This window comes from Fimicolochytrium jonesii, assembly GCF_025526975.1.
Source record: "Fimicolochytrium jonesii strain JEL569 chromosome Unknown EV422scaffold_15, whole genome shotgun sequence".
NCBI classification, from domain to species: Eukaryota; Fungi; Chytridiomycota; class Chytridiomycetes; order Spizellomycetales; family Powellomycetaceae; genus Fimicolochytrium; species Fimicolochytrium jonesii.
In genome coordinates, this window is record NW_026515682.1 from 450,927 (window position 1) to 478,025 (window position 27,099).

The window sequence follows — 27,099 nt, forward strand, 5'->3', positions numbered from 1 at the left end:
CCTCCCGTCTCCGCCCGCCAGCCCCCCGTCTCCGTTCACCATCCCCCCGTCTCCGCCCACCATCCCCCTGTCTCCGCTGCCGCTCCCACCGCCCCTATCCCCACCATCCCCATTGCGGCAACATTCTGTTGCAGCGTTCTCAGAATGCACCACCCCATACCAGATACACATCCAATCAACGGGCGGTCAAGACAAAGTCTCGGTACTTTCAAAGAGACATGAGCGAGCGAAAGATCAATGCCGGCATCGCTGAGATGGAATCACATATTCCATCGCACAAGAGCATGAACATCGAGGCGTTCTCAGCTTTCATCGTGGATCACATACATGCAGGTATGATGTATTATGCGCTGTCTTCAAATTTAGTAATACATGGGCTGACATCCATCCATATCCCAGATCCCGCCCTGGATGAGTTTTACCAGGATTGAGATTCACGTCGCTCGCAGGTTCAAGGCGTTCTCACTGCGGCAAAAGTCTGAGAGCAAGCTCATTAAGAACATGCGACGCCGGTATGGAAAGAATTTTTCGGTCATCTTGGGTGATTGGAGCGATGCTGGTAAACAATGCGCTTTCAGGAGTCATCGAAGACCAAGGGGTGAGTGACCATGATTGGTGGTATCTACTATGTATTCTATTATGCTAACTCATCATGGAACAGATTCCGCACACTCTTTGCGAGAAACGGCATTCCATGCTACTTGCTGGATGAGTATCGAACGTCGTCCGTGTGCCCCGACTGCCACGGCCGTGTGAAGAAAAACATCCGACAGCGGCTGTCATCTCGGCCATGGCAAGCTAGAAAGGGAAGAATGGAATACGTCCATGGATTGGTGGGTTGCCCCAACCCCGAATGTATCAACCAAGACTGGACACCATTTGAGATTCCTGGAAGACGACCACTACGACTACGGATGAGAGTGCACAATCGGGACGTCCTGAGCACCAAGAATTTCCTCTCGATTGTGCGTTCGGTGGTGTTTGGCAATGGCCGCAGACCAGACGCATTCTCCCGTAACCGGTAGTCTAGATTTCACCCCATCCCATTTTCCGTGGTGGTTATCTGCCATCCACATCATTGTACCTCTGCCTGAGGCGTCGCCGATGAAGGCAACTTGTAGAAACGAAAGGGTGAACCGCGGACGCGTTGGTTGCGGCGACACTCGTCTGAGCCCGAGGAGGTTGCTTTGATCAATGATCATAGCCAGCTCCCGTGCGAAGCCATTGCCTTGATGTGCTTGGTAAGGGATCTGCACATGTGAGCCCATACATGGTGTGGGGCCTGTGTACATGTACCCTCAGTAGCTCGGTTGACTCGCTGCTCTCGGTGTGTGGGCTTTCAGCGCGACGACGTGCTTAGGTATGATTGGTACGCAGTGGTCCCGGTTTCATACCTCCGCTGGATATAGCATTGATTGAGTGCATGACTTGCCTGCTGGTTCATGTGCATTGATCGCTGCACAGGCAAACAGCCTTGTCTAGAAGCTACATCCTTTGCCTTGTCTTCTCTGCCGAGTGCGATGTGTGATATCCTTGTGAAAACCTTGTTGGGCCCACTGGTGTGCACGAGACTAAATCGTTTTCCGCAATATACCAACACAATGTACAGTACGCATCCAGCGCCTACTCCATACAACGCTGTAAGGTATGTACTGTATGTATATACCTCCCAGCAGTCGAGCTGTCCCATGTCCAGATCGAGGAGCCACCGTTGCGAACGCGTTTCCATTCGGGCTTGCTCTGACTTGCTCTGGGAAGTTGGGTTGTTGGCGCTGAGAGTCGGAGACCCCGGCAGTGAGCAAGGCCCCACTTCTTGCAAACAAACGGTCAGCTAGTGAACGCACTTGCAAATGTAGTGGGTAGTACTTATAATAGCACCCCGCCTCTTCGCCGCCAAGTCCCCTCTAGCACTCCCTATTGTGGAGAACTTAACCCGCCAGCCGCTCCCACGTGCGCGATCATCCACCTCTCGCAAAATACTACGGCGCTTCGAAGATCGAGTGCGTTCAGAATAGGCTGCCACTTAAGGATAAAACCAGCTCAGAAGCATAGAGAGACTTTGGAAGAATCTGTTCTGGGCATAACGCCGTTACAGACTCGAGAAAATGGAGTGCTTTGACGCCCGTCACGAGTCATTTCTGAAAGGCAGGCCCGCCTGGCCATTCAAGCGGCTGAAGGAGCAAAAACAGTATATCGTCAAGGTAGTCTCCTTATCAGGCCCATACGCACAATTAGGCTCACTCTAGTAGGTGTCCCAACTTCACCATGCTAACGCCGCAAACTTATGGACCAAAGCTCGCAAGATCAGGCTGGTACCTCAGCAAAGGCCCCACAACATGCCAATGCAGCGCCTGCAACGCCAAACGGACGACGTTCGCAGTCAACGACGATCCATTCGAAGGACATGCCAAGACATGCTTCCTGGCGGATGTATGGCGGATTTTGGAGATGGGTGATAAATACAGCGCTCAGTGCGCCGATGCGCGCGCGAATACTTTTGCACATGGGTGGCCGTTGAAAGGGCAGGAGGGATGTGACTCGCTTGCGAGTGATAAGGTGTGTGCGGTCGAGATTCTGTTGCGTTCTTGAACGTGGAAACCTAACGAAATGAACGCTCCAGATGGCCGCCGCAGGATTCATCTACTATCCAGTGACCGACGCCCCCGACACGGTGCTGTGTCCATACTGCCAACTCTCGTTAGATGGATGGGACCCAACAGACGATCCAATGTTAGTCTTGCTTCTCGAAATGCTTCTTACGGCAGGTGACAATTGACAGAAAGTTCTTCACGTAGTAAAGAGCATCTGAAACGACAACCCAACTGCGAATTCTTTCAACCGCCCAAGCCCAAAGAAGAAGTCAAGGCGTCCACAGCGCCACCTAAAAAAGGCGTCGCCAGACCCCTCAAGAGGGCGCTGATCGGGAAAGCTGTGCCGGCCAAGTCGACGGTCGAACCCCCGTCGCGGGCGAGATCCAAGAAGGTGGTGGCACCGGAGAAGGTAGTGGAGCCGGTGGCGGAAGTCGAGAGTCAGGCTCCGTCGGCTGCGGCGGAGCGAGGGAAGCGAAAGCGAGGGGTTGAAGCTCATGCGTCTGCCAAAAATGCGGAGGAGGTGCCAGTTGTTGAGAAGAAACGCAGGGCGCCGGTGGAGGTAAGACTGGGCTTTGTTCTCGCTGAAAGTGGGACGGCTGATTAACATAGCGGTTTCAGGCCGTCCCTGTGGTAGAAGCTGAAGTGACAGAGCCAGCAATAGAAGCAGAAAACAATGATCAGGCAGTTATAGAGAGAGCCGACGAAACAGCAACCCCTATGCAAGTCGACGAAGATGACATAGGCGGAGCCCCACCCATGCGCAGATCAGCCGCAATGGAAACCATCCACCCAGACCCGCCAATAGCACGAGCCGCGGAGCCAGCAGGACCAGCACGGCCACGACGCGAAAGAGCCAAAGCCATCTGCTATGCAGAAGACACGGTCGACCTGGACGGAAAGCCCAAAGTCAAGAAAGCCCGTCTGGCGAAGACTGTTGTCGCGGGGACGGATGCGTCGAGTGCATCGCAAGAGCCCGTGGAGACGATTCAGAGTCAAAGTCAGAGCCAGGGCAGCATAGGCGCCTTTGAAGCTCCTAGTAGGAGATCGGGGACCATTGTCACAGTCGAGATCCCGATGCGCCATGATAGATTGGCAAGTTCCTCATCCGCTGGTAGCGCCCGTAGCGATGGGTCAACGGACAAATCGAACACTGGCAAGACGCAGAACCGGGCGGCCAAAGCCAAAGCATTGCAAAAGGCTGATAAAATGGATGTTGTGGAGGTTACGGAAGAGCCGGAGACTCTGGAGGTTGAGCCGCCCCGCACGACAAAGGCGCGGGTTGGCAGGACGAGGACAGCCGTGTCGCCTCCTCCTGTGTCTGTTGCAATCGACGAGGAACAACCGCAACAGACTGCGAAACCGACGAGGAGTAAGGCGGCTGGAGCAAGACCTGCTGCACGTCGCGCGGCTCGTGCCGAAGAAGTCACTGCGATCCACGAAGGCCGGTCGGACGAGATGGATGTGGACGCACTGAACGTAGACTCACCGTCGCAGATGTCCCAAGTCAACGACGGCGCCGCCCCATCCCCCACTCGCGACATCGTCGCGACCCACCCATCCACCCTTAAAACAGCTCCCACCACTCGCACCAACCCACCCAGCCCCGGTCTCGTCCCCCAACTCACCATCCCTCTCCTCCAACCCCTCACATCCACCTCCAACCCCGCCGACCTGCACATCACCTCCGCAGAAGCCAAAATGACGGTCGCGGACTATTTCCCGATGGAAGCGGATCGTGTCAAGAATGAATTTTTGAAAAGGAGAGAGGAGGCGTGGAGGCGGGTTGAGGAGGAGTTTGGCAAGTTGAGGAGGTGGATTGAGAGTAGGCCGGATGCGGTAGGCGGGAGTGAGGGGAGATGGGTGGGCGGGCGCGCTGAACTGGCCAGGAGTAGGTGATGACGAGGTTAGGGCTTGGGAGTGGGAGGTGGACTATCGTTGTTTCAGCCGAGCGTCCCACACGGACTTCACATCCCCATTCCCGACCTGGATTGCGTACTTCGCAAGTTGTCCACATGTGCATGTATAACATACGTGATAGAGAGCGGAAAAGGCTATCTTGTAGTCGCCAATGGAAAAATGATAGTATGCAAAATCGTGGGAATGAATAAAGAATGTGTCTACCTAATCTGTCTAACCCTGCAGCCGTACGCCCTGAAAGATTCTCAAACTTTGCGACGCTTCCACTACAGTACGCAATCAAACCAACCCCTCAATCGCCATATCGTCATCATCATCATCCGATAACTCCTCGATCACAAACTCCTTCCTATCCTTCGCCTGCGTCTCCGCCTCCCCATCCAGCTTTATCCGCTTCGCCTCGGGCACCGGCATCTGCACGTCCCTCACATCCTCCCCCTCCTCATCCCGCATAATCATCTGCACCAACCGTTCCACAACATCCTGCACACCATCGTCCTGCTCAGCGGCGTGGAGGTTGCGGATGACGGGGTAGACTTTTTTGGCGCGGAGGATGTCGCGGCCTTTGCGGGTTTGGGTGAGGAGGAGGAGAGTTTCGACTAGGGCGGTGCGGAGTTTTGGGTCGGGTTCGCGGGTCTTTGTGGAGGGGAGAAGTTGAAGGTCGTCGGGCATGCCCTCCATGTCCTACGGGCGGAGAGAGGATAGGGTGAGAATCCAGCATCGATATGTAGAGAAGGGGAAGGCGCAAGCACGAACCTCATCCGAAAACTCCTCAGGCCCACAAATCGGCAACAATAAATACGGCAACAAATCCAACTCCCCATCCGTCAACAACAACTCATGCCCCGCCGGGTCAAACGCGGTGTTCTTGATCGTCGCAATCGCCGCCGCCCGTCGTATCCGATTCGGATGCTCCACAAACGCCACGACTTTACTCAGTCTCAGTGTCCCGTCGACGCCCGTGCGCCCGCGGAACCATTGTGCGCCGGCGGGCGTCATGGCGACGTTGGCCAGGACCCCGCCGAGGAAGTCGTAGGTGGCGTTGGGGTTGTAGGTCTTGCCTTCGCCGCGGACGAAGACTTCGAGGAGGTTGTCGAGGTAGTGGGTCTTGAGTTTTGTGGCCGGTTGTTGGGATTGAGGGGTGGTGGTGGGTTGTCCGGTGGGTGTGGGGATGGTGGGGGCGTTAAGTGGCATGTTGTTCGTTTCGGAGGCGCTGCGGGAGATGTCCGCGACCAGTTTGCGGGCGACCGAGTTGTTTTCGGAGAGGTTGTTAAGAAGCATGCAGCACAGATCTGCTACGACGTTTCGTGGGAGCTGCATAGAGGTATTCCATCAACATCTGCGCTTTTCGGATGTAGTGCCTCCCAGCAACATACCACAATCATGAGGATAAGATCAAACAAGAAATCCTCGTTATCCATCACTTCCACAAACACAGGGTCAACACACAGATTTATCAGTGAGCTCAGGGCATCGTGGGCTGCGATCTAATACCGAAACAGGAAGCGTAAGTCAGTCACTCGTTTCCTTTCCTACACCTTCTCTTCGATGCCCGAACATATACATACCGACTCTCCCTTGACCAATCTCATCAGGTCCTTCACGGGTTTGCACCCATTCACCTTGAAGAACGGCAGAAACTCCGCCGTCGTCGTGAGACCGGCAACGTTTTTGGCTGCTAGTTGGCGGACCTGTTACCGGAAAGAAACCCAAGCAGCCCATTAGACACTAATACGCCTTTTCTGGAGGAGGTTCGGCGGGTTCTACAAACATCTTCCCGTTTGTCAGTGAGGAATGAGAACAGCTGTCAGGCGAGAGAGAGACGAATGAAGTGTTAGTTTTTGCGTTCAACAGGAGTTGGTGCATAAGTACATTAGGACAACAAACGTACTTCTGAAAGCTGGGACTCCATGGCTCTCTCGCTGTTATCACACGCAGGAGTTTGGCTTTGCTTCGGAAGGAGGATGCAGTACTCAGGTCAACAGTGTGAGCGACGAGTGCGATAATGCCCACGGGCTGACGGGAAAAAAAAAGGGGGGACCAGGGCCGAAACGCGCGCGACAAGTTGCAATCCAAGTCGGAGGCTCAGAGGCTCAGAGGTGCGTAACCCGAATCTCCGTAGTGCCCGGAGTGGAAAGTAGGTCTATAAGGGACCTTGGCATAGAGAAACTGCACAGACTGCATAGCCCATTCGAGAGCACCCGGGATCGCGCTTTGCCGATTTGCCAGGGCTTCATCTATGTTTGTATCCTTCGGAAACATCTTACGGGCTAGCTGTGTTTGCAATCTGATCCTGCTTCGACCTGTAGGAGCTCGAATAGTAGGCCATCGTGGGAAGTCCCACCGCTCCGGTCTATCTTTGCTTTTTCGCTCGAGCTTTCGAATGATAACTTCCATTAAGTGCATCAGGATGGCTTTCCTCAAGGGAGGACTGTTCACCGAGAGGCGTTTGAAGTTGACGGACGGCAACTTGGTAGGCGTCGGATAAGAAAGGCTTGAAGAAAATCCGATCTTCCTCTATGTTTCCGGCGAGGATCGGGAATGTACTCCACGACCGTGTGTTCGTCATCATCTTCGGGGTCCTCGGCTCGCCATTCCTCCAGCATGAGCCTCCATTCCTCCAACTCAGAGAACCCTTCCCATCCCTCAAAAAGTTGCTTACTCCAACTCCACGCTTCCTGCTCCGATAAACCAAATCGAGCCTTGGTCTTCTCGTCGAAAACGCTCTCGGCGAAATGCTGGCTTTCAGTGTCCTCTTGGAACCCGGAAGAGATCTCGACGGGGCGGTTTTCGGGCTTGTCATCGTCCAACCATACACAGCCTAACATCAAGCCATCGTCCATCCCTAGAACCTCTATTTGGGCGTAGCGACACCCAACATACAATAGGGGAAGGCCAGGCCTCTCCCACTCAAAAACGAGGTCCACCTCTCCGTGCATTGCGGCCGGTACCCCGACCCCGTTGTAAACGGCCCTAAACCCGACCGGCAAGCTAGCAGACCACATCGAGCCGTACAGCCGCGCGCGAAGCGCAGCAAGATCGCTCAGCACTTTCTCTGGTTCAGAACTGAGGGTGGAAGGAAAGCGTCTGGCGAGCGCATGACGGAAGGTTGAGACCAAGCGAAAAGCTGGTGAGTGTTGGAGGCAGGCGTAGAGATGCTTGGAGGCCTGGCTGAGCCGTGCGCATGACATGAGGTTGACTTGGGTTCGGAGACAGGCTACGACCTCGACGGGCAAGGCCTCAAGTGTGGAATATGGCGGGCTGAAGGAGGGTGTGGTTGACAGCAGACGAAAGGGCCAGCTGGTTGTGGCTCTGGGCATCGGCCTCAGACTGCCTCAGATGAGTTTCAGGCCGTCAAGATGCAGTAGGATGCCAAATTACTTATTAGGTTCCGACGGCCGCGCAAAATGCCCTGAGCAGTCCTGGGCCCATGGAACGTGGGAACAAGGGCTTTATCACGGGAAACCCGTATCATACCGAGTTGTCCTTCGTTCTCCCGCGGCCGTACGTTGACGTCAACCAACACCGGAACTGCGTGATGCAGCAATGATGACAGTCTTCACAGAGACCCTTCCAAAGTGGGGTGTGGAGAGCAGAACGGATGCCAAGAACGTTATCAAGCCAGGAGATCCGACAAAGAAAGAACATAAAAGTGGAGATGCCTCTTGACAGCAATGACAGTACTGTCAGTGAAGGACTGTATTTTCGTCGTCACGGCTGCTCTAACGGCCCTTGGCTTCTTGTGCATTCGTAGAAATACCTGACTGTCCTGAGACAAGACGACAAACTCCACATTAAGGGTGTGGCGCGAGTGGTAGACTACTCAGCAGCCTCGCCATTTCCCTCCCTCTAGCATATATCCCCCCATTCACGCTGCTGCCGGCTTGACTATTTCAATTTACCCAACACCATAGGCGGACCAATCTCCTCCGCGGTCGAGTGCAGTGGCAACGCAGTCAGAACACAGTTGCCAGGGATGTATATTCGTTTAGGCGCCACATAATGCATAGATACAGGCCAAATACCGCCGCCTCCCACCCCCTTAACCCTTGCTTCCTTCCCCATCAACCCAACAACTCATCCAACCACTTCAAATCCTCCGCCTCACTCGTTTTCGTCGTCGATCCTGTCCGCGTTGTCGCCTGTGTGTCCGTGTTTCTGGCCATCGAGGTGAATTGTGATGACGATGATGCTAATGGTGGTGCCGGTCGTGCGGCAGGTATGTCGAGGTCGAGCAGATTGTCTATGTCTAGCGGGTCAGTGGGTGTGGCTGCTGGGATGGGAAGGTGGTTAGTGCTCAAGGTGATGATAAAATTTCGGGCGGAAACGGATTGATACCTATAGGAACTGGTCTAGTTTTGATTGGTAAAATTGGCGCTGATGGGACGGCGGGACGATGTGCGGCTGATGATTTCGATGGAGGGTGGGATTTGAATGTGTGCGAGTCGGGTGTAGATAGCGGTGGTGTCACGGCGGCCGGACTCCGTTCCGCCGTGGTGGTGTGCAGCGATTTGAGAGGTTCGGTCGCTGGTGGTGATGGCGCTATTTCCGCCACCCGAGGCGCCAACGCCGTATTCGATAATCCCTTCCGCAATTGCACTCTTCCCGATTCACCCTCTCCAGTCGCCCCTTTCGGCAGAACCGAAAGCAGCCCCGCGAGCTCCGCCTCATCCACGTCCAGTCTCGTGTGCAGGGGTATGGTAGCGAGCGAGTCTGCGAGGGATCTGATGTCGAGTTGGAGGAGGGTGCGGTTCAACTGGGTGTGCAGAATCTCAGAGGTTAGTGACAACCCAGCCAGCGATGATGCGGAAGGGAGGCGGGTTATGAGCATACCTCGTCAGTAGCAGCGTCCTCCATCGCGCCAGTTTGCGCCCACCCTTTTTCGTCGCGGAACTGGAAGTACATAGCCGGATCATATTCCTCATCTACCACACCCGCTCACCAGTCAGCTCCCCTTCGTAAATCGTACTTCATTCTCCCACTTTACCGTACCAGCATCACCAATCAACGCGCGCAAATGCTCCGTAGCCCGATCGATCCCCTCGTCCGCGGCACGGATCTCGTCCTCGGTCGGTTCGTGGTAGCGGTATGCGTTGCTGGCGAGTGGGCGGCGGGCGTATTTTGATCTGGCTTTGCGGGGATTGAGAACATGTCTGTGAGGCGGATGGGACCTTTGAGAAGAGCGACGGAGAAGAACCCACGTTTGTGTTCCTGGGCCTCCACCTCCGCCTCCCCATCAGTTGTTTCCGACCGTGGTGGAGTCCCATTCAGGCCACCGCCCACATGCCCAGTCTGCTCCGTAGCCGGTCGTCGGTGGTGATCATCACTTGACTGTGGTTTTGCTGTAGAAGCGGCGTGTTTGGGGGAAAGGGCAGCAGTCCCGTGCTTTGCCTTCCATTGCTTTGTTGCTTTCGCTTTGTGCGGGTCTGGGCGCATGGTTTCGGCACGACGGTCGGCGGGATGTTGAGCGTCGTGTGTGGAGTGCAAGATTTTAGGATATATTTATAGTTGTGATTGGAAAAAAGAAAGTGTTCCACATTCCCGCCCCTACAGCTACCCTAACGGTCGAAGCTGAATTCGACCGCATCGTAGTCGTGTTCACCAACAAGCAAATCGCAGTCTGCCTCTTTACACCAGCCGAGTTCAGCCAGCTGTATGGGCGTTTGTTTTCTCATTTGCCTGGATGGGAAATGGATAGCACTTCAGCCGGGTCACCGCCCAAATCCCCACACTTGACCGGCCTCTGCTACCCACGAAAGACGTAGCCGAGTCCGGTCAAGCTTGAGAAGTGAGCACTTTTAGGGGTGTGATGTGGTTTGCTGCAGAGGAGAGGGAGAAGGAGAAGGGGGACATGAAGAAGGTTGGTGGGCCGGTGTCCAATCGGGGTGGGCAACGGGGTTCTGATATGAACTCCCAAATCAGCCCGTCGCCCTCTATGTGCAGGTACCATCGGCTGCCGACGATTATGCGTTGGAGGAGAGGTTCCTCGATACGGCCGAGGTCGAGCGGATCTTTGATAAGTATCTACGTCTTGATCTTTGGTTTAGGCCCAGACATCATTACGAGAAATTGACTGGGGGAAACTGTGTATTACTCTTGGCCTCCTCCCTGAGAATCACATCATCCCGGGTGTCGAAAGGCCTCACAGAGTCATAAGCGCTGCGGTGTCGTCTGCATTGAGGGACCCACAACTGATTCGTTTTCAAAGTCGTCATGGTCCCGCACGCCCCTGAAAGGCCCCAAAGCACCTACCAACTGAGTGTGGGAGGCGGGCAAGATGCGGGAGTGAGAGAAGAGGAAGTTGCAGAAAGCAGCTGGAAAGATCGAGTTGAGCATTGATGACGTTCATGGAGCAGGTGAATCTTCGGGGGGAGTAGGGGTCTAGTGCAACCGCCTATTCGTGCGCTTGAATTTGCAATACAGTGTACGTCCAGCTATCTCCAATGCCACCTTTTTCCCCGTCACGCATCTATGAAAGGAGTGTCGGCGTCGACTTCGTACATCACAAGCCTTTGCTCCCATGCAGCTCTAGTTCCGTTCAACTCCGACCTGTGCCAAGTCCGTAGAATCAAGAACCGAACTCTTATCTCCTCAAGAAAAAAGTTGAAAGAGAGCCCGAGTCTGCAAAAAGTGTGCGTTGTGATCCGCTGCCGTACATAGCCCTGCGGAGGAGGCGAGACTCGAAGGCAAGATAAGCGACGAGAGAAAAGAAAAAAAGTGCGAGTAATAAGCAGCTGAACGAATGGGCGAGTGGGAAATGCCCAGATGAAAGCGCAGCCCAAGCAGCCCACCTTAATTTGGGGGTTGTCATCGGGCCCGTTCTTCGCGTCGCTCGCTCTTATCTCTTTCTCTCGAGAGTCTCTCGACTTCTCCCTTGTCACGGCACTCTTGGCTACGAACTGTATGCACGTAGGCATCGCCGTGCCAAGAGGGGAGAAGAGAAAAAAATAGGTTGCCGGTTCGGGCTTTATAAACGGGCACCACATCCTCGCCTTTTGGTCCCATGCACCGCGTCAGAGAACGAACCGCCAGTAAAGCTTCCAACCCAAGATGAGCTTCCTACAATCCATCCGTTGCGCCCACGCATCCCTCGCCGCCCGCGGTCTGGCCCGAGTATCCCCGTTGAGAAGCAGCGCTCCCCGAAACGTCGCCGCAAGATCGTACTCTACCCCAAACACCAACCCTACGCCGAGAAAGCCATCGTCATTCCCAGCCTTTGCGGCCCTCGCAGCTGCCGGTGCAGCCGGCGCTGGTGGTTACTACCTCTTAACCGCACGCGACTCTCCTTTAATTGTCGAAAAGTCTCAGGATGACGCGACTAAGCCCTCTGAGAAGGCGCCAGCCCCGGCTCTCACGCCTGCCCAAATCGACGCGCTTCTCAGCCAAAGCCAGCAGACGATCGCTCTGAAGAGGAAGGATTTGAAGATTAAGCGGATCGATGTCTGCGTTGTGGGGAGCAACGAGCCGTGTGAGGACCGCTGGTTCATCGAAGAGACGGACGATGCAACCGGCGGTGGTGTCCTGTTGGGTGTCATCGACGGCCATATCGGCGAAGTCTGCGCCGAGAAGGCTAAAAACACCCTACCGACCTACATCAAAGAACACCTGGCAAAAAGCAAATCCTTCTTCAAATCCACCTCCTCATCTATCTCCCAAGCCCTCACAAACGCATTCGATGCATTCGACGCCGACCTCATCAACCTCCCTCTAACCGTGGTCCCCAATTTCGCTTCCCAGACCCGCGAATCCATCGCCGCCATCCCGGCCGCCGAGCGGGAAGCCATGATGAAGAAACTCCTCCCCTCCTTCGCGGGTGCCGTCGGGCTCGTGGCGTACATCACCCCGAAAACAATCCACCTCGCCCACGCCGGCGACGTCCGCTGCGTCGCGCAGTCCACGGACGGCCAAATCCACTCCACAATGGACCACCAAGCCGAGACGCCCTCCGAAGCCGCGCGTCTCCGCAAAGAACACCCTGGTGAAGAAGACACAGTCGTCTGTCTCCGTAAAGGCGAAGAACCCTCCGCCGACGGGCAACAACCGCCCCTGCGCGTGATTGGCCTCCTGATGCCGAGCAGATCGTTCGGGGATGCGCATTCGAAGTGGAGTGTGGAGTGGCAGGAGAAGTTGAAGCCGATTCTGGAGTTTTTCCCTACGGCAAAACGGTTGGGGATTGCGCCGTTGTGTAAGACGCCGCCTTGTAAGTTGTCACCGTACCCTCCTTCATTTCAATTCATCAAGTACTCACGCATATATCTTCCCCATCTCATCTCATCATAGATATAACAGCCCACCCCGACATAACCCCCCTCCCACACCCCGGCCAACGCTTCCTCGTCATCTCCACCGACGGAATCACCGACTCCCTCTCCAGCGAAGACATCGCGTCCACCGTCTCCTCCACCCTCGCCACCGAAGACTCGCAGAACAAAAACCTTGCGGGGATTTTGGCGCGGAAAGCGCTGGGAGGTGGGAAGTTTGATGATGAGGAGGCGGGGAGACGGTTGGCGTTGGAGGGGAGGGAGAGGAGGGAATGGAGGGATGATATTACGGTTCTTGTTGTTGTTTTTGAGTAGGGTGCGGGTGAGGTTTGGGGTGGGCGACGGACTCTCTTTCTGGCCTTTGTCTTGCCGAACATTGGCGTAAATTTCACATATAGTTTGAGTAGGCAGAAGCGAATATCTCATATCAAACCGGCGTAGCAGCGCATTCATTGACGACCAATACATGATCCCATTCCAAGCATACTGAGGTCAATACAACTTCGCCAATGCGTTCAATAATGTCAGTCACGGCGTGGCAGGGGTGGCGCAAGCGTGGCTTCATCCCCCCTCCGCGCACTCATTTGGCACAGAAAGGCGCCCAACTCCAAATCCCATCTGCTTCTCACTTCCACATAACCCCCATCCCCATCTCAAAAGCAACACGAAAATGGCTCCCTCAAAGGCCCCCGCAACAAAGAAGGACGACCCCGTGTCCGAGCAGGTCCCCGCCGAGGACCCGGCGTCCGCGAGCGACGCTAGCGACGATGAGGAGGATGAGAATGATTTGACGACGAATGTGGTGACGAAGTATCAGACTGCTGCTGATATTGCTAACCGTATGTGTTCAATCTTTTGGGTGGAGGGACCTGGATGGAATTGGAGATGGGGGTTCTGGGCGAGATGCAAAGAGGGATGGGGATGGATGGAGGATGTGTGCTTTTCGTCTACGAGCGCGTGCGTGGGTGGCAACAGAAGTTCGGAAGTGGACGGAGTTTTGGAATCGGGTGGAAGGAAAGGGATTCGGCTACGGTGGAAAATCTATGTGCGGACCAATTTCGGGCGGAAGAGGGCGTCAGACTGTGATACACCCCACTCACCTCGTCCCGCTACACCTGTTCCTTGACTCATATGTTCCTTTCGTTCCTTAGGTGCCTTGAAGAAGGTGATTGACGCCGCTGTGGATGGTGCCAAGGTCACAGACCTGTGTGCGCTTGGAGACAAGACGATCGAAGAGCTCGCTGAGAAGGTTTACAACAAGGGAAAGATCCTGAAAGGTACGTTTGGGGAAAGGACCTGTTGAAACAATGCAAAATTGTTCATGTCCCCATACATGCGACCGCACTTACATTCTGAGAGACGGTTCTGACGTTTGCCCTGTGATTTCAAAAAGGAATCGCATTCCCAACGTGTGTCTCCCCCAACACGGCCATCTGCCACATGTCCCCCCTCGCCTCCGACCCCGAAGCCGCCTTGACCCTCAAGAAGGGCGACGTGGTCAGGATAGAGCTCGGTGCCCACGTCGACGGTTACGTCGGTCAAGTCGCCCACACCCTTATCTTGGGCGCGGATGCCAAGGAGAACCCCATCAAGGGACGCCAGGCTGATGTGCTGCAGGCTGCTTACCTTGCCACTGAGGCCGCTATCAGGCTGTTGAGGCCTGGAAAGACCACTACGGAGGTTGCGAATGCGGTGCAGAAGGTTGCTGATGACTTTGAGTGCAAGCCTGTTGAAGGTGAGGGGACGATGTCGCGGTTTCTGCTAATTGTCGATAGGCGTGGCTAAACGCTTCACCCTTTCCAGGCATGCTCTCCCACCAACTCCAACGCAACGTCCTGGACGGTAAGAAGCAAATCGTCCTCAACCCCTCCGAAGCGCAACGCAAGGACATCGAAGAATCCACCTTCGAAGAAGGCGAAGTCTACTCCCTCGACATCCTCATCTCCTCCGGCGAAGGCAAACCCCGCACGCTCGAAACCCGCACAACGGTCTACAAGCGCCAACCGGACGTGACCTACCAGCTCAAAATGAAGACCTCGCGCGAAGTCCTCGGCAAGATCTCCAAGCTTTCCGGCGGCGCCATGGCCTTCTCCCTGCGCCACTTTGAGGACGAGAAGAAGGCAAGGATGGGCATCGTCGAGTGCGCGAACCATAACCTCGTCGTGCCGTACCAGGTGTTGTATGAGAAGGAGGACGCGGTCGTTGCACACTTTATGTACACGGTCCTGCTTTTGCCCACGGGACCGTTGAAGATTACGAGCTTCCCGTGGGACCAGGAGCTGGTGAAGAGCGACAAGCAGATCAAGAGCGAGGAGATTAAGGAGCTGTTGAAGCAGGCTGTTAGAACCAACAAGAGCAAGGCTAACAAGAAGAAGAATAAGGTCAGTTATGCTTCCATAGTGAATCCGCCATTCCCTTCATCTATCATCTACTGACTCTCACATTTTTCCTCCAATTCAAACAGAAGAAGACCGCCGCCGCCGCCACCCCCGCCCCCGCGAAGTAGAACAAGCCAAAACGTAATTTATGGTATGCCCGGGCTCCCCTCCTCAACCCTCCTTCCCCCCCACAACAAACGAGAGGGCCAGATTAGATAGATTTCGCTCCCACCTCATCCCCACATCCCCTTCCGGCTGCGATGGCCGGAAGGCTTAGGGTATAGCGCCCCTTTTCTTTTAGTGATGGTTTAGGTAGGAATGATTCTTAATCCTGTGTTCCTGCTGCTTTGGGGAAAGACTACGTATAATCATGCACGTTAGCGGTCTCTCGGTTTGTGAGGGTTGGAAGCTGGAAGTTGAGGAGGTGTCCTTTGAGACTGGGGGCTCGAGATTCGAGTTGCATAGCGACGCGTCGGAATTATGGACGCGTTCGCGATGGCTGGATTTGAACCGCAGCGCACATGTCTGCTCAATATTCCATTCTTCCTTCCTTCACAGTTACGGTTTTATGGTCGAGTTCCCAATAGATATGCATTCACTGAAGAATGAAAATGGAGAGACGAAAGTAGGGGGCACGCTAATTCAAAAATCTATGTACGATGCAGTAGTGACGGGACTCGTATGACGGTGGGATGTGTGGAATCTCTCCGACAAATTATTACTGTTTGGGATGGTCATCGGGGTAGTTAGGAAGAGCTGATGCTAAAAATGGAAGATATGTTTTCCCCATTCTTAGTTCTTCTTGACAAACTCGACACCCTTAGCAATGTTCTTCTTGAGCTCCGGGATAGCGGCCTGGTAGAGCTTCTTCTCGTAGTCGTTGATGGGCCCAATGTCGTGGATCTTCTTGACACCCTCGGTGCCGAGCTCAACCTTGGTGGCAAAGTACTCGACGCCGTCCTTTTCGGCGACGTGGCTCTTGACATAGGTGGGCTCGACGATGCCCTTCTCGCCGCTGAGAGCGCGGAGGAGGGAGTCGGTGAAGCGGGCACCGGCTTGGGCCATGGAAAGGGTGGCGGATCCTGAAAGGATTGAATGTGAGTAGACTGCACGAAAAGTAATTCCCAGTGATGGTTGAAACCTACCAGTTCCGTTCTTGGCCTTGACAACCTCGTCACCACCGAACTGAATGCGGTTGGTGAGGGCGTCAATCTCCTCTTGCGAGAACTTGATGCCGGTTTGGGACAGAAGGGGCATGATGGTGACTCCAGAGTGACCGCCAATGACGTGGACGTTGATGTTCTCGGGCTCCGTCTTCTTTGTTTGTCCGACGAAGGTGGAGGCACGGACAACGTCCAAGGTGGTGACACCAAACAGGCGCTTGGGGTCAAAGACGCCGTGCTTCTTGAAGACCTCGGCGACGATGGGGACGGTGGAGTTCACGGGGTTGGCAATGATCAGAAGGTGGGCCTTGGGGGCGTGCTTAGCGGCGGCCTCGGCAAGGGTCTTGACGATACCAGCATTGGTGTTGAAGAGATCGTCACGGGTCATTCCGGGCTTACGGGGCACACCGGCGGGGATGACGATGACCTGAGCATCCTTCAACGCCTCACCGAGCTGCTCCTGGCCGACGTGGCCGGTGACGTGAGACTTTGTGTTGATGTGGGAGATGTCGGCGGCGACACCGGGGGTGTTGACGATATCGTACAGGGCCAGACGGTCAACATTGGGGTTGAGCTTCAACAGCAGGGAGAGGGGCTGGCCGATACCACCAGCGGCACCGAGAACGGCGACCTTGGCACCACGCTGTTGTAGAAAGCAAAGTAATGATCAGCAACGGACATGGTATCAGCACGGGATTTTCCCAGTCGTCGGAAATGCCCTCGGGAAGCAAGATGACGACCGATGGACGACGGGTCTGCATATGGCACGGTCGACATACCTGGAAAGCAGAGCTTGCGAAGCCACGAGCGAACACACGGGAGGCGAGCATATCGAGGATGTGTTGGGAGGTGGGTTTGGGTGGAATTGAAACGGGATGAGTTTGCGAAGGAAGTTATGCAAAATGGATCGATGCGTTGCCGAGCTCGGAAAATGGCGCAAGTGGCAGCAAAAGGAAGCTTCACACCAACTACGGACAAAACGACACCAGCAGGATTCGAACCTGCGCGTGCATAGCACATCAGTTTTCGATATTCAAGACTGACACGTTAACCACTCCGTCATGGTGTCGCAGGTGTAGACAGACCACCCGCAGCTGCTCAAAAAGGTTAGCCGTGCAACCCTGGCAGTAATTCGACAGAATGTCATAACCACGCCCTTACGTGACCCCACACTCTTGTTGATATTCTGAAAGTTGATATTCTGCCAGGAGGTCTTTAAGCAGGAGGACCTCATGCAATAGGTGATAGGGGTTGTGCTCATAGTAGATAGCATATAGCTTTGTTGGTCTTAGAAAAGTGCGTTGGAGTGTTGTGTGCGTTGGACTGTCGGGCACTCACTTGCCCGGCTCCACGCAGCGCGGGAAGTACCGGGTCGAGTATGATACGGATCGATGCGTTGCTGAGCTCGGAAAAGAACGGGCGCGCCGTTTTTGCACAGTTCCTTGCGTGATTGCCACATGTTGCAAACAACCAGCAGGGGCTTCACCATTCAGCACTGTTCCTTCCCCAGTCACTCGCTATTACTTGGGGATCCACCTGCACCCCGCAACCCTGCCTGCAAACGCACATAGAAACATCAATAGATTCAACCCCAAAGTATAGTACGTAGGTCTGCAACGCCGAAAGCCCGGACGCGTGCGGAACGCTTTCATTCGGTGGAATGATAAATCAGCAGCTACCGCAAAGGCAGTTCCATGCCTGTCAGAAGCGGATGTACTCTACGGCCCAATGCCAGCGGGTGTCTTTTGTTCCGGACCTCCCTGTATCGTGCAGCGTGCATATGGGTGCATAGAGGTGTCGTATGCGTCACTCTTGCCATCACGGACGAAGGGCATGGACGAAATCGGCCATCTCGTCTCCATTTATTCTTCTTTTCAGTTTGAAGCCTCCGATATCTGCATCGGAGGTGCTCGGCGAACCTGGCAGGATGCCAACCTGAAGGCTTTCGTGAAGATGGTGCGAATGGAAGCTTCACCTGAAAGCCACGAGAGCCAAGAGTGTGGGGGAACTGCGTTTGGCCGGAACGCAGCGTCACGTGTGCGTTGATTAAAACCGGCTTGAAAGAAGAGGAAACGCCCCAGGCGCAATTCCCACACGAAGACCACCCTGACCACTCCCAACGGAGATAAGGGCAACCAAAACCCACCACAACGCCGGAATCTTCCCTCGCTGCCACATCCCCCCTCGCCCCACGACAGCTAATTACTTGCCGCTATACACACAGCGTCCTCGACCACTCGCTTCTTCCCAACAACCCCTCGCCCCCACAACCGCTAACAATGGCCGAAAGAGGTACGCTCAACCGGCGAGGACTGGCCTGGGAAAAAGTGGAATCAAGTGACGCGTGCATAGAGATAAAGCCGCATCTTCCCACGGATATTTGCTCCGAAATCTTGCAACAGCTGCACCCATGTACTCGGACTTACTTCTATTTCCTCTTCTCCAATGTGTTCCGCTATATTAGCACGAGAGGACCAGGTCTACATGGCCAAGCTTGCTGAGCAAGCTGAGCGATATGATGGTGAGTTTGATCGTCTTTCTGGATTGCCGGATTCAAGCGGAAAGGATGTCCAACCGCATGCCTGGGCCGCGAGGATACTTTATTACTATTTCGTTACTCAGCTGGGCCGGGGTATGGGAGGAGCTTCACTTCCGTTTCCTCGCCACTAACGGTCGCATCTCTATTTTGCAGAGATGGTTTCGTTTATGAAGGCAAGCACGTTTGATATCTGTTCCCACAAGCTTGCAGCATCCCCGGTAGCTTTGAGATTATAGCACTTATCCTAACCTTTCTTTGCTTCAATTGTCTCTCCGAAACACTCCAGGAAATCGCCAAGGTATTTGTGGTGCTACGAGAATTTTTTTGGCGGTTGCACAAGTGCTAAACAATTGCCCACCTTCTTCGATCACAGCTTCGCGTTGAGTTGACGGTCGAAGAGCGAAACTTGCTTTCAGTTGCGTACAAGAACGTCATCGGAGCTCGCCGTGCGTCATGGAGAATTGTTTCCTCCATTGAGCAAAAGGAGGAGAGTAAAGGCAACGAGGGTCAGGTCAAGAAGATCAAGGACTACCGCATCAAGATTGAGGGAGAGCTCAGCGACGTGTGCTCCGACATCCTCGCTGTCCTTGACGAGCACTTGATACCTGCGGCTGAGGCTGGTGAATCCAAGGTCTTTTACTACAAAATGTATGTGAGCGCTGGGGAAATGTTCGGCAAAGGACGAGGGACATATTACTAACATTCATTGATTCTACAGGAAGGGAGACTACCACCGTTACCTTGCTGAGTTTGCCCAAGGCGAGAAGAGGAAGGAGGCTGCGTCCCACGCCCACGATGCCTACAAGGCCGCGACCGACATTGCACAAACGGAATTAGCGCCCACCCACCCCATTCGCCTCGGACTCGCACTCAACTTCTCTGTCTTCTACTACGAGATTTTGAACTCCCCTGACCGTGCTTGCCATCTGGCCAAGCAAGCGTTCGACGATGCCATTGCCGAGTTGGACACCCTCAGCGAAGAGTCTTACAAGGACTCGACTCTGATTATGCAGCTGCTACGGGACAACTTGACCTTGTGGACGTCGGATCTGCAAGATGGTACGTGTGCAGTTTGATGGAGAGCGTTGGGTTGATGAGACTATTGTACTAACCCTACGTCTTCAATCATTACAGCCGAGGAAAACAAGGGAGAAGAGGTGAAGGCAGAAGAGCCAGAGGAAGCGAAATAAGGTATAATTATCTTTTGTCGATTTTCAGGCGCTGGCCCTAAAATGAACCAAAGGCTCACTCCCGCAATCATTCTTCCAGTGTCCAGTCGTCCACTAGTGATTAGGCCCTCGTTCAACCTCTCCTCTCCGCCGCAATCTCTGGCTAACGACATGTAGCACTTGCATGTCAGAGGATTCCGTCGCTAAAATTCGATTTACTCTCTATGGTCTATCAGATATCTCTCCCCCTTTTCCCGTGTCTTACGTTGTTTCTTCGCCATATGTCCCGTACTCTTTCTTTTTCCGTAATCTTACCGTGACCACACAAACGCAAAAACGTGCGCATGAATGGGATTGGGATGTGCGGAGTTGTTCTCTTCTCGCGCAGAGGAAGGACGAGTGAATGAAAGGGGGTGATCCCACCCCGATGTACCGTTCCCCGATCTTTTATTCTCCATCCGGCCGAGCCGTGCGGTTATTTCAAATTCAGCGAGCACATCGACCTCTCGCGATTAATGGGGCAGTGCGTCGGCTCACCCATCCTCTTTCACGCCCGGATCTTTTCTCACAGAGTCTCCAAACCCGACAATACTTTCGCTTCGAGTGTACGCACGATGCATCAAACAGATCCAGGTTTCCTGCATCCTGACGCATCCGATGGACACAAACCAACAGTATTACATATATATATACGACACCCAAATGGATAGATGGGACTTGCTAAGTTATATACCTTACCGTAATGGCAGCGTGCGAGAAACCAACGCTACAGGTGAAACACCCGTGCACTTTTGCATTTTGGGCCTTTTTTCCAGGGGGTGCCATCTCTACCAGCGAAGAGATCATTCAGATCATCTAGAGGCATACCGTCTACGTAGTAATCAAAGGAGATGGGAAGGAAATAGGATGATATTCCCCACCCTGCCGAGGGAAGTTGAACGTCGGGGTTGTACCACAGGACAGCATACGTACAGATATATGTATGTATGTAGAGTATAGCGTCCAAGTCCCTGGGCATGTTCATGGCGCTGTGTCCCCGAGCGAGACATGCAAATGCGAGATGTGAGAAAAACGCGTGTGCTGAAAACCGACGCGTTTGTGGTTGCCACGGCGACGGAGGTGGGGCACAAAACACCCGTGACATCATCATTCCGCACCGGGCTGTTTGCGGACAGCGAGGGATGCCCTTGTCTGTGAGGCTTTTTCGGTGGAGTGCATCATTCATCAGGGGTGGGGGCCGCCGCGACCTTTTTTTGTATGTTCGGTTTTGGGCTTTTGGCTTGGCGGATGTTCGCGTGGAATGCTCCGAGAATAACGGAAGGGATGGGGGGCTTTTTTGGGCTTGCCAAGGCGAGTGCGGGGGGGTTCCTGTGGGTGATTTGATGCAGGCTGGCGTTCGTAAGTGCGGCGCGTCTCCGAGGCATACATAGAGTAGAGATGTGAAATCGGTCGTGAAAAAATAGACATCTCTGCGGGTGTGGGGCCGCCCGCCAAGCAAATTCATAAACCGTCAGTCACATTTGGCCGCGGAATCGGTGATGACTTTTTTTTCTAGAAGGGTCCAAAGACAGAAAGATGCGAACCCTGTCCTCATCAAACGCTCAAAGGTTGTGTGGAGCGGACCCCCATCGACAGTCAGTCGCCTTGAAAGGGCGGCTGCTGTCAGTTTCAGTCAGCCATGGGTTGAAGCCACCCCATTCTGAAAAAATCGATGAAGGACGCGCTCTTTTTCCGTTCAGAGGGCGTTGGTCGTTATTTGCTCATGCATTTGGGGACGGACGGCCACAACACGATGTGGACATGGAAAGTTTTTCCTGTCGTCCATCGACAACTGTCGACCTTTCGCTTGCGATGAGAATGAAGCGGTCCGCTATGTGCAGTGTCTTCAGATCACGTATGGGAGTAGCCGCTATATCTCCCGGGACATGGGAACGCCAAGCGGCTTCGATTTGGTTTGGACTTTCCAAAAATAGCGACAGCGGGATATCCACACCCGTCAGAACAATACCAGGAGCCAAGACGCTCCTTCAAACGCTTACCAATCGTGGCAACAGGTGCAGCTTGGCGGTTTCTCTTCCCCCGGTCGGTGCCCTATGCTGCATTCCCCACGAGGTGTCTTGCATGTGCTGTTCATAGTAACCATGGCCGGAGGGTGCAATTCGATCGGTGGTCCATGTGGTGCAGGACAAAAATTGACACTGCCCATGGAGGACAAGAATCTGGAAGCCGCTCGGGCAAATCCCAAGTTCCAGAAGACATTTGCGCAGGCGATGAAATCAGATGGGGGCCAACCCCAGTTGCCAGTTGTAGTGATCTGATGTTACCGACAGCGGGCATGGCGAACGGGAGAGACGAGAATGCGGGATTGCTGGAGCCTGCGGGATCGGATGGGAGCGATGGAATGATGCCATATTTTTCTTCTCCCTGGGGGGGGGGGGGGGGGGGAAACCATGTCCTGAATAAGGCGCTGTCGAATTGGAGCGAGGGGAGCGAATAGTAATTGCGCGCACGACAAGAAGACCGTGTTTTTTCTTAGCACCGCCCCCCCCCCCCCCCCCAACCCCCAAACCCTTTATAAAAGCACCCCCTGCTCAACGCAACCCCCCCCCAACCCCCTCGCCCACAACAAACGCTCTCAGAACCCACATACCCCAACGCAATATCGTCGTCGCTCTCAGCTTCGTCAAAACACTCCCGTCGTTAACCCTTGCATACCCCCCAACTGCGCCACACCTCGTTTTTTTTTCGCCCCAGTCCGACATCTTAGTGTCATCGTCCATCGGAACAACCCCCATTTCCCTGATACATCCCCCGCTTCTGACAGACGCCAAACCCCGTCCGTCGCTATCTTTTGTTGACACTTCTTTTCGGCTCGGTTATTCCTTTTCCCGGTTAACTCCGAAGACTATATTACTTGCACTGAGGGTGGTTAACAACTCCCCCCAAGTGCAAACGCTCGAAAACGTCGTTCCCAACACGTAGATTTCAGTTGCTTTTACTTCCGGGGTTCCTACCTGGTACGTTTCTCTAGATGTATGAACCGGGGCGATGTACAAGGGAGGACCTGACCGGCGACGAAAGAGGGAGGAGTTGGATCGATGGGACAGCGATCGCTTGGCGAAAAGGGGCTTCATTGGGCCGGAGTTACATGGGATCGATTCGAAATGGGACGGTCTTGGCAGCATCAAAGGGCGGGACACATGCATACCCCTTCTGGCCACAGCCGGGTCCACTTTACGTCATTCGCACGAATCTGACCACCGGCCTTCCTCTTATTCCCATTCGACAGAACCCCCTTGGCCAGGTCCCGACGCCGGCCCCTGAAACCCTCTATTTGAGCTTTCGCCCCATCGCCCACTCTCCCATCGGCTTCGCGCCACCCCGCACAAAGCACACCCCCCACGCCTCCCTCTCTTAAGCAGCCCACCTGCACCTCGGTCCGATGAAGGAAGTCATCGCCCCTTTTATCCGCTCAACTACCGATATCCTTGGTCAGAGTCACAATAAAGACACCCTCGCGAAGAAGCTCTCCACTTCGTCCAATGTCGCGACGAAGGGAAGCCTCGCGGCAACTACTGTCGCTGCCGAGTCCTTGAAGAAGAAGGCTACGTCACCGTACATTCACGACTTGTCTGTTAAGACTATCCTCGAAAGCCGTGTCATTGATTATGATCCTGAGGACGATACCGCGGAAGATGCTTTCTTTGTAGGTGACATGGGAGAGATCAAGCGCCAGCATGATCAGTGGAACCGCCTTCTTCCTCGCGTGGAGCCTTTCTACGGTATGTTGTGTGGTCGGAACGTTCGTTTGTCACATCCGGCCTCGTTTCTCACGTCTCATCGCATTTCCCTCTCACAGCTGTCAAATGCAACCCCAACGAAACCATCTTGAACACTCTCGCCAACCTCGGCACCGGCTTTGACTGCGCCAGCAAGGGCGAGATCCAGATGGCCTTGGACCAAGGAGTCGATCCTTCCAAGATCATCTACGCAAACCCATGCAAGCAGGTGTCCCACATTCGTTTCGCCCTGAACGCCGGGGTCCGCATGATGACCTTTGACAATGCCGACGAGCTCCGCAAGATCAAGCTTATCCACCCCACCGCTCAGATGGTCCTCCGTATCTTGACGGACGATTCTCGATCCATCTGCAAGCTAGGCACCAAGTTCGGCGCGTCTCAGGCTGCCGTTCCCCACCTCTTGAAGACGGCTCGCGAGCTCGACATGGATGTCATTGGCATCTCGTTCCACGTCGGTAGCGGCTGCTTCGACGCTCAGGCCTTTGGTGACGCTGTCGCCTTGGCTCGCAGGGCGTTCGACGAGGGCAAGAACCACGGTTACGAGTTCAGCCTTCTCGATGTCGGTGGCGGTTTCCCCGGCAACAACGCCGAGGGAGTCAACTTCCACCAGATTGCGGCCATCCTCGGCCCGGCCATCGACCGCTACTTTGGCCCCGAGATCCGCGTCATCGCCGAGCCTGGCCGCTACTACGTCTCCTCGGCCTTCACCCTCGCGGTGAACGTCATCGCTCGTCGTGTCGCTTCCCGCGACCGTCGCCCCTCCGTCGTGGGCCCCATCGCCGTCACCACCACGCACATTGTGGCCGACACAGGCGACGTCTCGGACACGGAGAGCCAGAAGTCGGCCGTGTCGTCCACCCCCTCCGGCCCCGCCGAGGAGATCGACGCATCCGGCGATGACCACCCCTACTTCATGTACTACGTCAACGACGGCATGTACGCCTCCTTCAACTGCCTCACCTTCGACCACGCCATCGTGACTCCCCGCGTCCTCGCTCGCGCCAACCAGTTCCTCTACAACCAGCCCACCACCGGCAGCGAGAGCGAGTTCCCCTGCAGCATCTGGGGCCCGACTTGCGACTCGATCGACTGCATCGGCAAGAAATTCTCCCTCCCCGAACTGCAAGTCGGCGACTGGCTCAACTTTGACAATATGGGCGCTTATACCATGTGTGCGGCGAGCGAGTTCAACGGGTTCAAGAAATCCAAGATTATTTTTACGAACACTGAGGAGGGCGCTGTTACTATCTAGACACACCTTTGGACTTCCAGTCCTTTACTCTTCTCTCTCTTCTTCTTCTTTTATCCTTATACACGCACACTTATACGACGCACGCCCTGATTCCTCCCCATCACAACGTTCCCCTTTTGCTGTCTGAGTATGGCTTCGGCTATTTATCTCCCTCTTCTCTTTTTATTTCTTTGATTTGGGACGGGATACCATACCCTTTCTGTTTGGGACCTTTCAGAATAAGAACATTTGGTGCGTAGATACACAAATGGAGTGCTGAAGCTGCTTTTGTGCTGTGCGGGGGCGCGTGTGTCACCGCTGGGCGAGCGAGTGGAAACTGTCAACCGGGGGCGGGAGATCTCGCCGCGGCTTTTCTCGACCGTCCGCCTAACTGACAACACCGCTCCTGCACACTCGGCGCATCTGCCAAGCAACAAAACCATCGGTAGTCTAATAATACGGTACTCTCGGCACCGTTCACCCATATCTCGTTGCTCAACTTCCCAGCCAAAAAAAAAATGGGACAACTTTCAGCGTCACCGCCAAAAAGCAACGACGCTTCAATGACACGCATGACATTCACACACCTCCCCGCAGAGCTGCAGCTCAAGATCCTCTCCTGCCTCGACGCTGTCAACCTGGCTCGGGTGGCTGCAGTGTCTTGGTTGTTCAACACGCTTGCCAACTCGGATTTATTGTGGAAGGAGCTGTGGTATGTACATGGCTTACGGTTGTCAACCCTTTCGCTCCCCTTTAGCAAAGTTCTCTAATTTGTTCATACAGTCGAAAACGCTGGAGGACCCTCCGCCACCTGCCCTTCACCCTCCACCCGCGCGTCGACTACACCGGCGCGCTACTCAAATCGCTCACTATTGCGGAACTCAAACAGATACTTGCTCGGCGAGGGGTGCCGTTGCCGCGGGGGGCCGTGGAGAAGAGGGAACTTGTGGGGTTGGTCGAGGAGACGAGGCCGATGTTGAGTCCGAGAGGGAGGTGGACGGGGAAATGGTAAGAGCCGCGAGCGTGGCGAGGCCGAGGGATGGTGAAGGTTTGGTTCGGGAGAGCGAAGGGAAGCGAGCCACAATGCGCCAAAGGGCGCAATACTCCCCTGACTGCATTCCTTAGCGAGCCTCCAGCTAGCGTCAGATCTTTTGCGAGCGAAGCGAGCACTACGTTGCGCCGAGGCGCAATACTTCTCTCACCCATCCGGTGCAACCTCCTTGTCGCGAGGGTATTGTTCAAACATCCAACCATCACACATCAATCAGAGTGACCCATTGTTGCGCATGTAGGAAGAGCAGCTACATCGTTGCGGAAAAGGACCTGAAGCGGACGAGTCTGACGCTCAAAGAGGTGGTGGACTTGGAGTGGGTGTTTGAGGTGAGCACTCCTATTTCCCCCTACATCCCATTCTCTTCCAACCGATAACTAACCATCTCCCCCACCAGTTCACAGAAGGCGGCGCCCAATGGCAACCCATGTCCGACGACGACTCCGACTCCGACGCCTCCGCGCGGCGCACAGCCCGCGTCCAGTTCCGCGCAGACGGGTTCTACGTCAACCCCGCGCTGCGACTCTCCGGCTTGCGTTGGCGGTTGACACCTGCTGGGGGTGTGCAGGTGGAGGAGTATCCGCCGCATAGGGTTGAGAGGAGTGTGGACGGGGGTTGGGTATGTTTCTTTTTGGGGTTTGGGTTGTACGGAGGTTTTATTATAAGTATCAGAGTGGAGAGATCGCTTATTGACATTCCACTTTCGATTCCTGGTTCTTAGATCATGTCCAACGGATACTTCTGTTACCGATCATTACATAATGGCGAACCAACTTTCAATGAGTGAACCGCGTTGTCACACTGCCGCCTGTTACGGGCGACGTCAGAACGGTACCCGGAGGAAGAGCTGGAAGCCTTGAACTGCACAATCGCCTGGGTCGATCGGCCAAGTTCTCTCTGCTTTTCCTTGTCTGGGCATCGCTTGGGCTGGGCTCTGGCGCGTCTGCGTCTACCGTCTCTTCTCTTGCCCTGAAGCCTTTCCTGTTACGGCGTTACGTC

At 54.7% G+C, this 27,099-nt stretch overlaps 12 protein-coding genes and 1 non-coding gene across 13 annotated transcripts; 7 read left to right on the top strand and 6 right to left on the bottom strand.

Annotated features, from left to right (window-relative positions):
• Positions 1–411: 411 nt before the first annotated feature.
• Positions 412–1,025, top strand: EV422DRAFT_497447 (uncharacterized protein; the record flags this gene model as incomplete). Its single annotated transcript, XM_053067946.1, has 2 exons — positions 412–602; positions 662–1,025. 2 exons carry the CDS (start codon positions 412–414, stop codon positions 1,023–1,025), a joined length of 555 nt encoding a protein of 184 aa, XP_052924783.1.
• Positions 1,026–1,961: 936 nt separating this feature from the next.
• On the top strand, positions 1,962–4,595 carry EV422DRAFT_93620 (uncharacterized protein). The gene is made up of 5 exons (XM_053074521.1): positions 1,962–2,201; positions 2,296–2,556; positions 2,621–2,730; positions 2,796–3,150; positions 3,210–4,595. The coding sequence occupies exons 1-5, from the start codon at positions 2,106–2,108 to the stop codon at positions 4,485–4,487; spliced, it is 2,100 nt and encodes a 699-aa protein (XP_052924784.1). The 5' UTR covers positions 1,962–2,105; the 3' UTR covers positions 4,488–4,595.
• A 42-nt stretch (positions 4,596–4,637) lies between these two features.
• EV422DRAFT_93723 (uncharacterized protein) lies at positions 4,638–6,376 on the bottom strand (the record flags this gene model as incomplete). Its single annotated transcript, XM_053074522.1, has 5 exons — positions 4,638–5,192; positions 5,265–5,822; positions 5,885–5,995; positions 6,077–6,199; positions 6,288–6,376. Coding segments are annotated over 5 exons (1,286 nt in total), but the record flags the coding sequence as incomplete, so codon positions are not given.
• A 224-nt stretch (positions 6,377–6,600) lies between these two features.
• Positions 6,601–8,200, bottom strand: EV422DRAFT_93572 (uncharacterized protein). The gene has a single exon (XM_053074519.1). It carries the CDS (start codon positions 7,826–7,828, stop codon positions 6,944–6,946), a length of 885 nt encoding a protein of 294 aa, XP_052924786.1. The 5' UTR covers positions 7,829–8,200; the 3' UTR covers positions 6,601–6,943.
• Positions 8,201–8,572: 372 nt separating this feature from the next.
• Positions 8,573–9,944, bottom strand: EV422DRAFT_507133 (uncharacterized protein; the record flags this gene model as incomplete). The annotated part of the gene is made up of 5 exons (XM_053068627.1): positions 8,573–8,778; positions 9,123–9,264; positions 9,342–9,433; positions 9,501–9,638; positions 9,710–9,944. The coding sequence occupies 5 exons, from the start codon at positions 9,942–9,944 to the stop codon at positions 8,573–8,575; spliced, it is 813 nt and encodes a 270-aa protein (XP_052924787.1).
• Positions 9,945–12,293: 2,349 nt separating this feature from the next.
• EV422DRAFT_497441 (phosphatase 2C-like domain-containing protein) lies at positions 12,294–13,084 on the top strand (the record flags this gene model as incomplete). Its single annotated transcript, XM_053067945.1, has 2 exons — positions 12,294–12,708; positions 12,789–13,084. 2 exons carry the CDS (start codon positions 12,294–12,296, stop codon positions 13,082–13,084), a joined length of 711 nt encoding a protein of 236 aa, XP_052924788.1.
• Positions 13,085–13,262: 178 nt separating this feature from the next.
• EV422DRAFT_93594 (peptidase M24, structural domain-containing protein) lies at positions 13,263–15,396 on the top strand. Its single transcript, XM_053074520.1, has 5 exons — positions 13,263–13,608; positions 13,921–14,046; positions 14,163–14,504; positions 14,573–15,150; positions 15,237–15,396. Exons 1-5 carry the CDS (start codon positions 13,440–13,442, stop codon positions 15,273–15,275), a joined length of 1,254 nt encoding a protein of 417 aa, XP_052924789.1. The 5' UTR covers positions 13,263–13,439; the 3' UTR covers positions 15,276–15,396.
• Positions 15,397–15,939: 543 nt separating this feature from the next.
• Positions 15,940–17,140, bottom strand: EV422DRAFT_507135 (malate dehydrogenase, NAD-dependent; the record flags this gene model as incomplete). The annotated part of the gene is made up of 3 exons (XM_053068628.1): positions 15,940–16,229; positions 16,293–16,953; positions 17,090–17,140. 3 exons carry the CDS (start codon positions 17,138–17,140, stop codon positions 15,940–15,942), a joined length of 1,002 nt encoding a protein of 333 aa, XP_052924790.1.
• Positions 17,141–17,290: 150 nt separating this feature from the next.
• EV422DRAFT_t89 lies at positions 17,291–17,379 on the bottom strand. Its single transcript has one exon. It is a non-coding gene; the product is annotated as a tRNA-Ser (tRNA).
• Positions 17,380–18,556: 1,177 nt separating this feature from the next.
• EV422DRAFT_93763 (14-3-3 protein) lies at positions 18,557–20,269 on the top strand. The gene is made up of 7 exons (XM_053074523.1): positions 18,557–18,831; positions 19,003–19,022; positions 19,136–19,147; positions 19,223–19,497; positions 19,568–19,908; positions 19,984–20,040; positions 20,119–20,269. The coding sequence occupies exons 1-6, from the start codon at positions 18,756–18,758 to the stop codon at positions 20,037–20,039; spliced, it is 780 nt and encodes a 259-aa protein (XP_052924791.1). The 5' UTR covers positions 18,557–18,755; the 3' UTR covers position 20,040; positions 20,119–20,269.
• Positions 20,270–20,467: 198 nt separating this feature from the next.
• EV422DRAFT_93855 (uncharacterized protein) lies at positions 20,468–21,650 on the bottom strand. The gene has a single exon (XM_053074524.1). It carries the CDS (start codon positions 21,520–21,522, stop codon positions 20,785–20,787), a length of 738 nt encoding a protein of 245 aa, XP_052924792.1. The 5' UTR covers positions 21,523–21,650; the 3' UTR covers positions 20,468–20,784.
• Positions 21,651–23,460: 1,810 nt separating this feature from the next.
• EV422DRAFT_497345 (pyridoxal-dependent decarboxylase) lies at positions 23,461–25,070 on the top strand (the record flags this gene model as incomplete). The annotated part of the gene is made up of 3 exons (XM_053067940.1): positions 23,461–23,800; positions 23,878–24,554; positions 24,696–25,070. 3 exons carry the CDS (start codon positions 23,461–23,463, stop codon positions 25,068–25,070), a joined length of 1,392 nt encoding a protein of 463 aa, XP_052924793.1.
• A 542-nt stretch (positions 25,071–25,612) lies between these two features.
• Positions 25,613–26,887, top strand: EV422DRAFT_568422 (uncharacterized protein; the record flags this gene model as incomplete). Its single annotated transcript, XM_053072646.1, has 5 exons — positions 25,613–25,761; positions 25,833–26,057; positions 26,342–26,429; positions 26,498–26,719; positions 26,822–26,887. The coding sequence occupies 5 exons, from the start codon at positions 25,613–25,615 to the stop codon at positions 26,885–26,887; spliced, it is 750 nt and encodes a 249-aa protein (XP_052924794.1).
• Between the last annotated feature and the right edge of the window lie 212 nt (positions 26,888–27,099).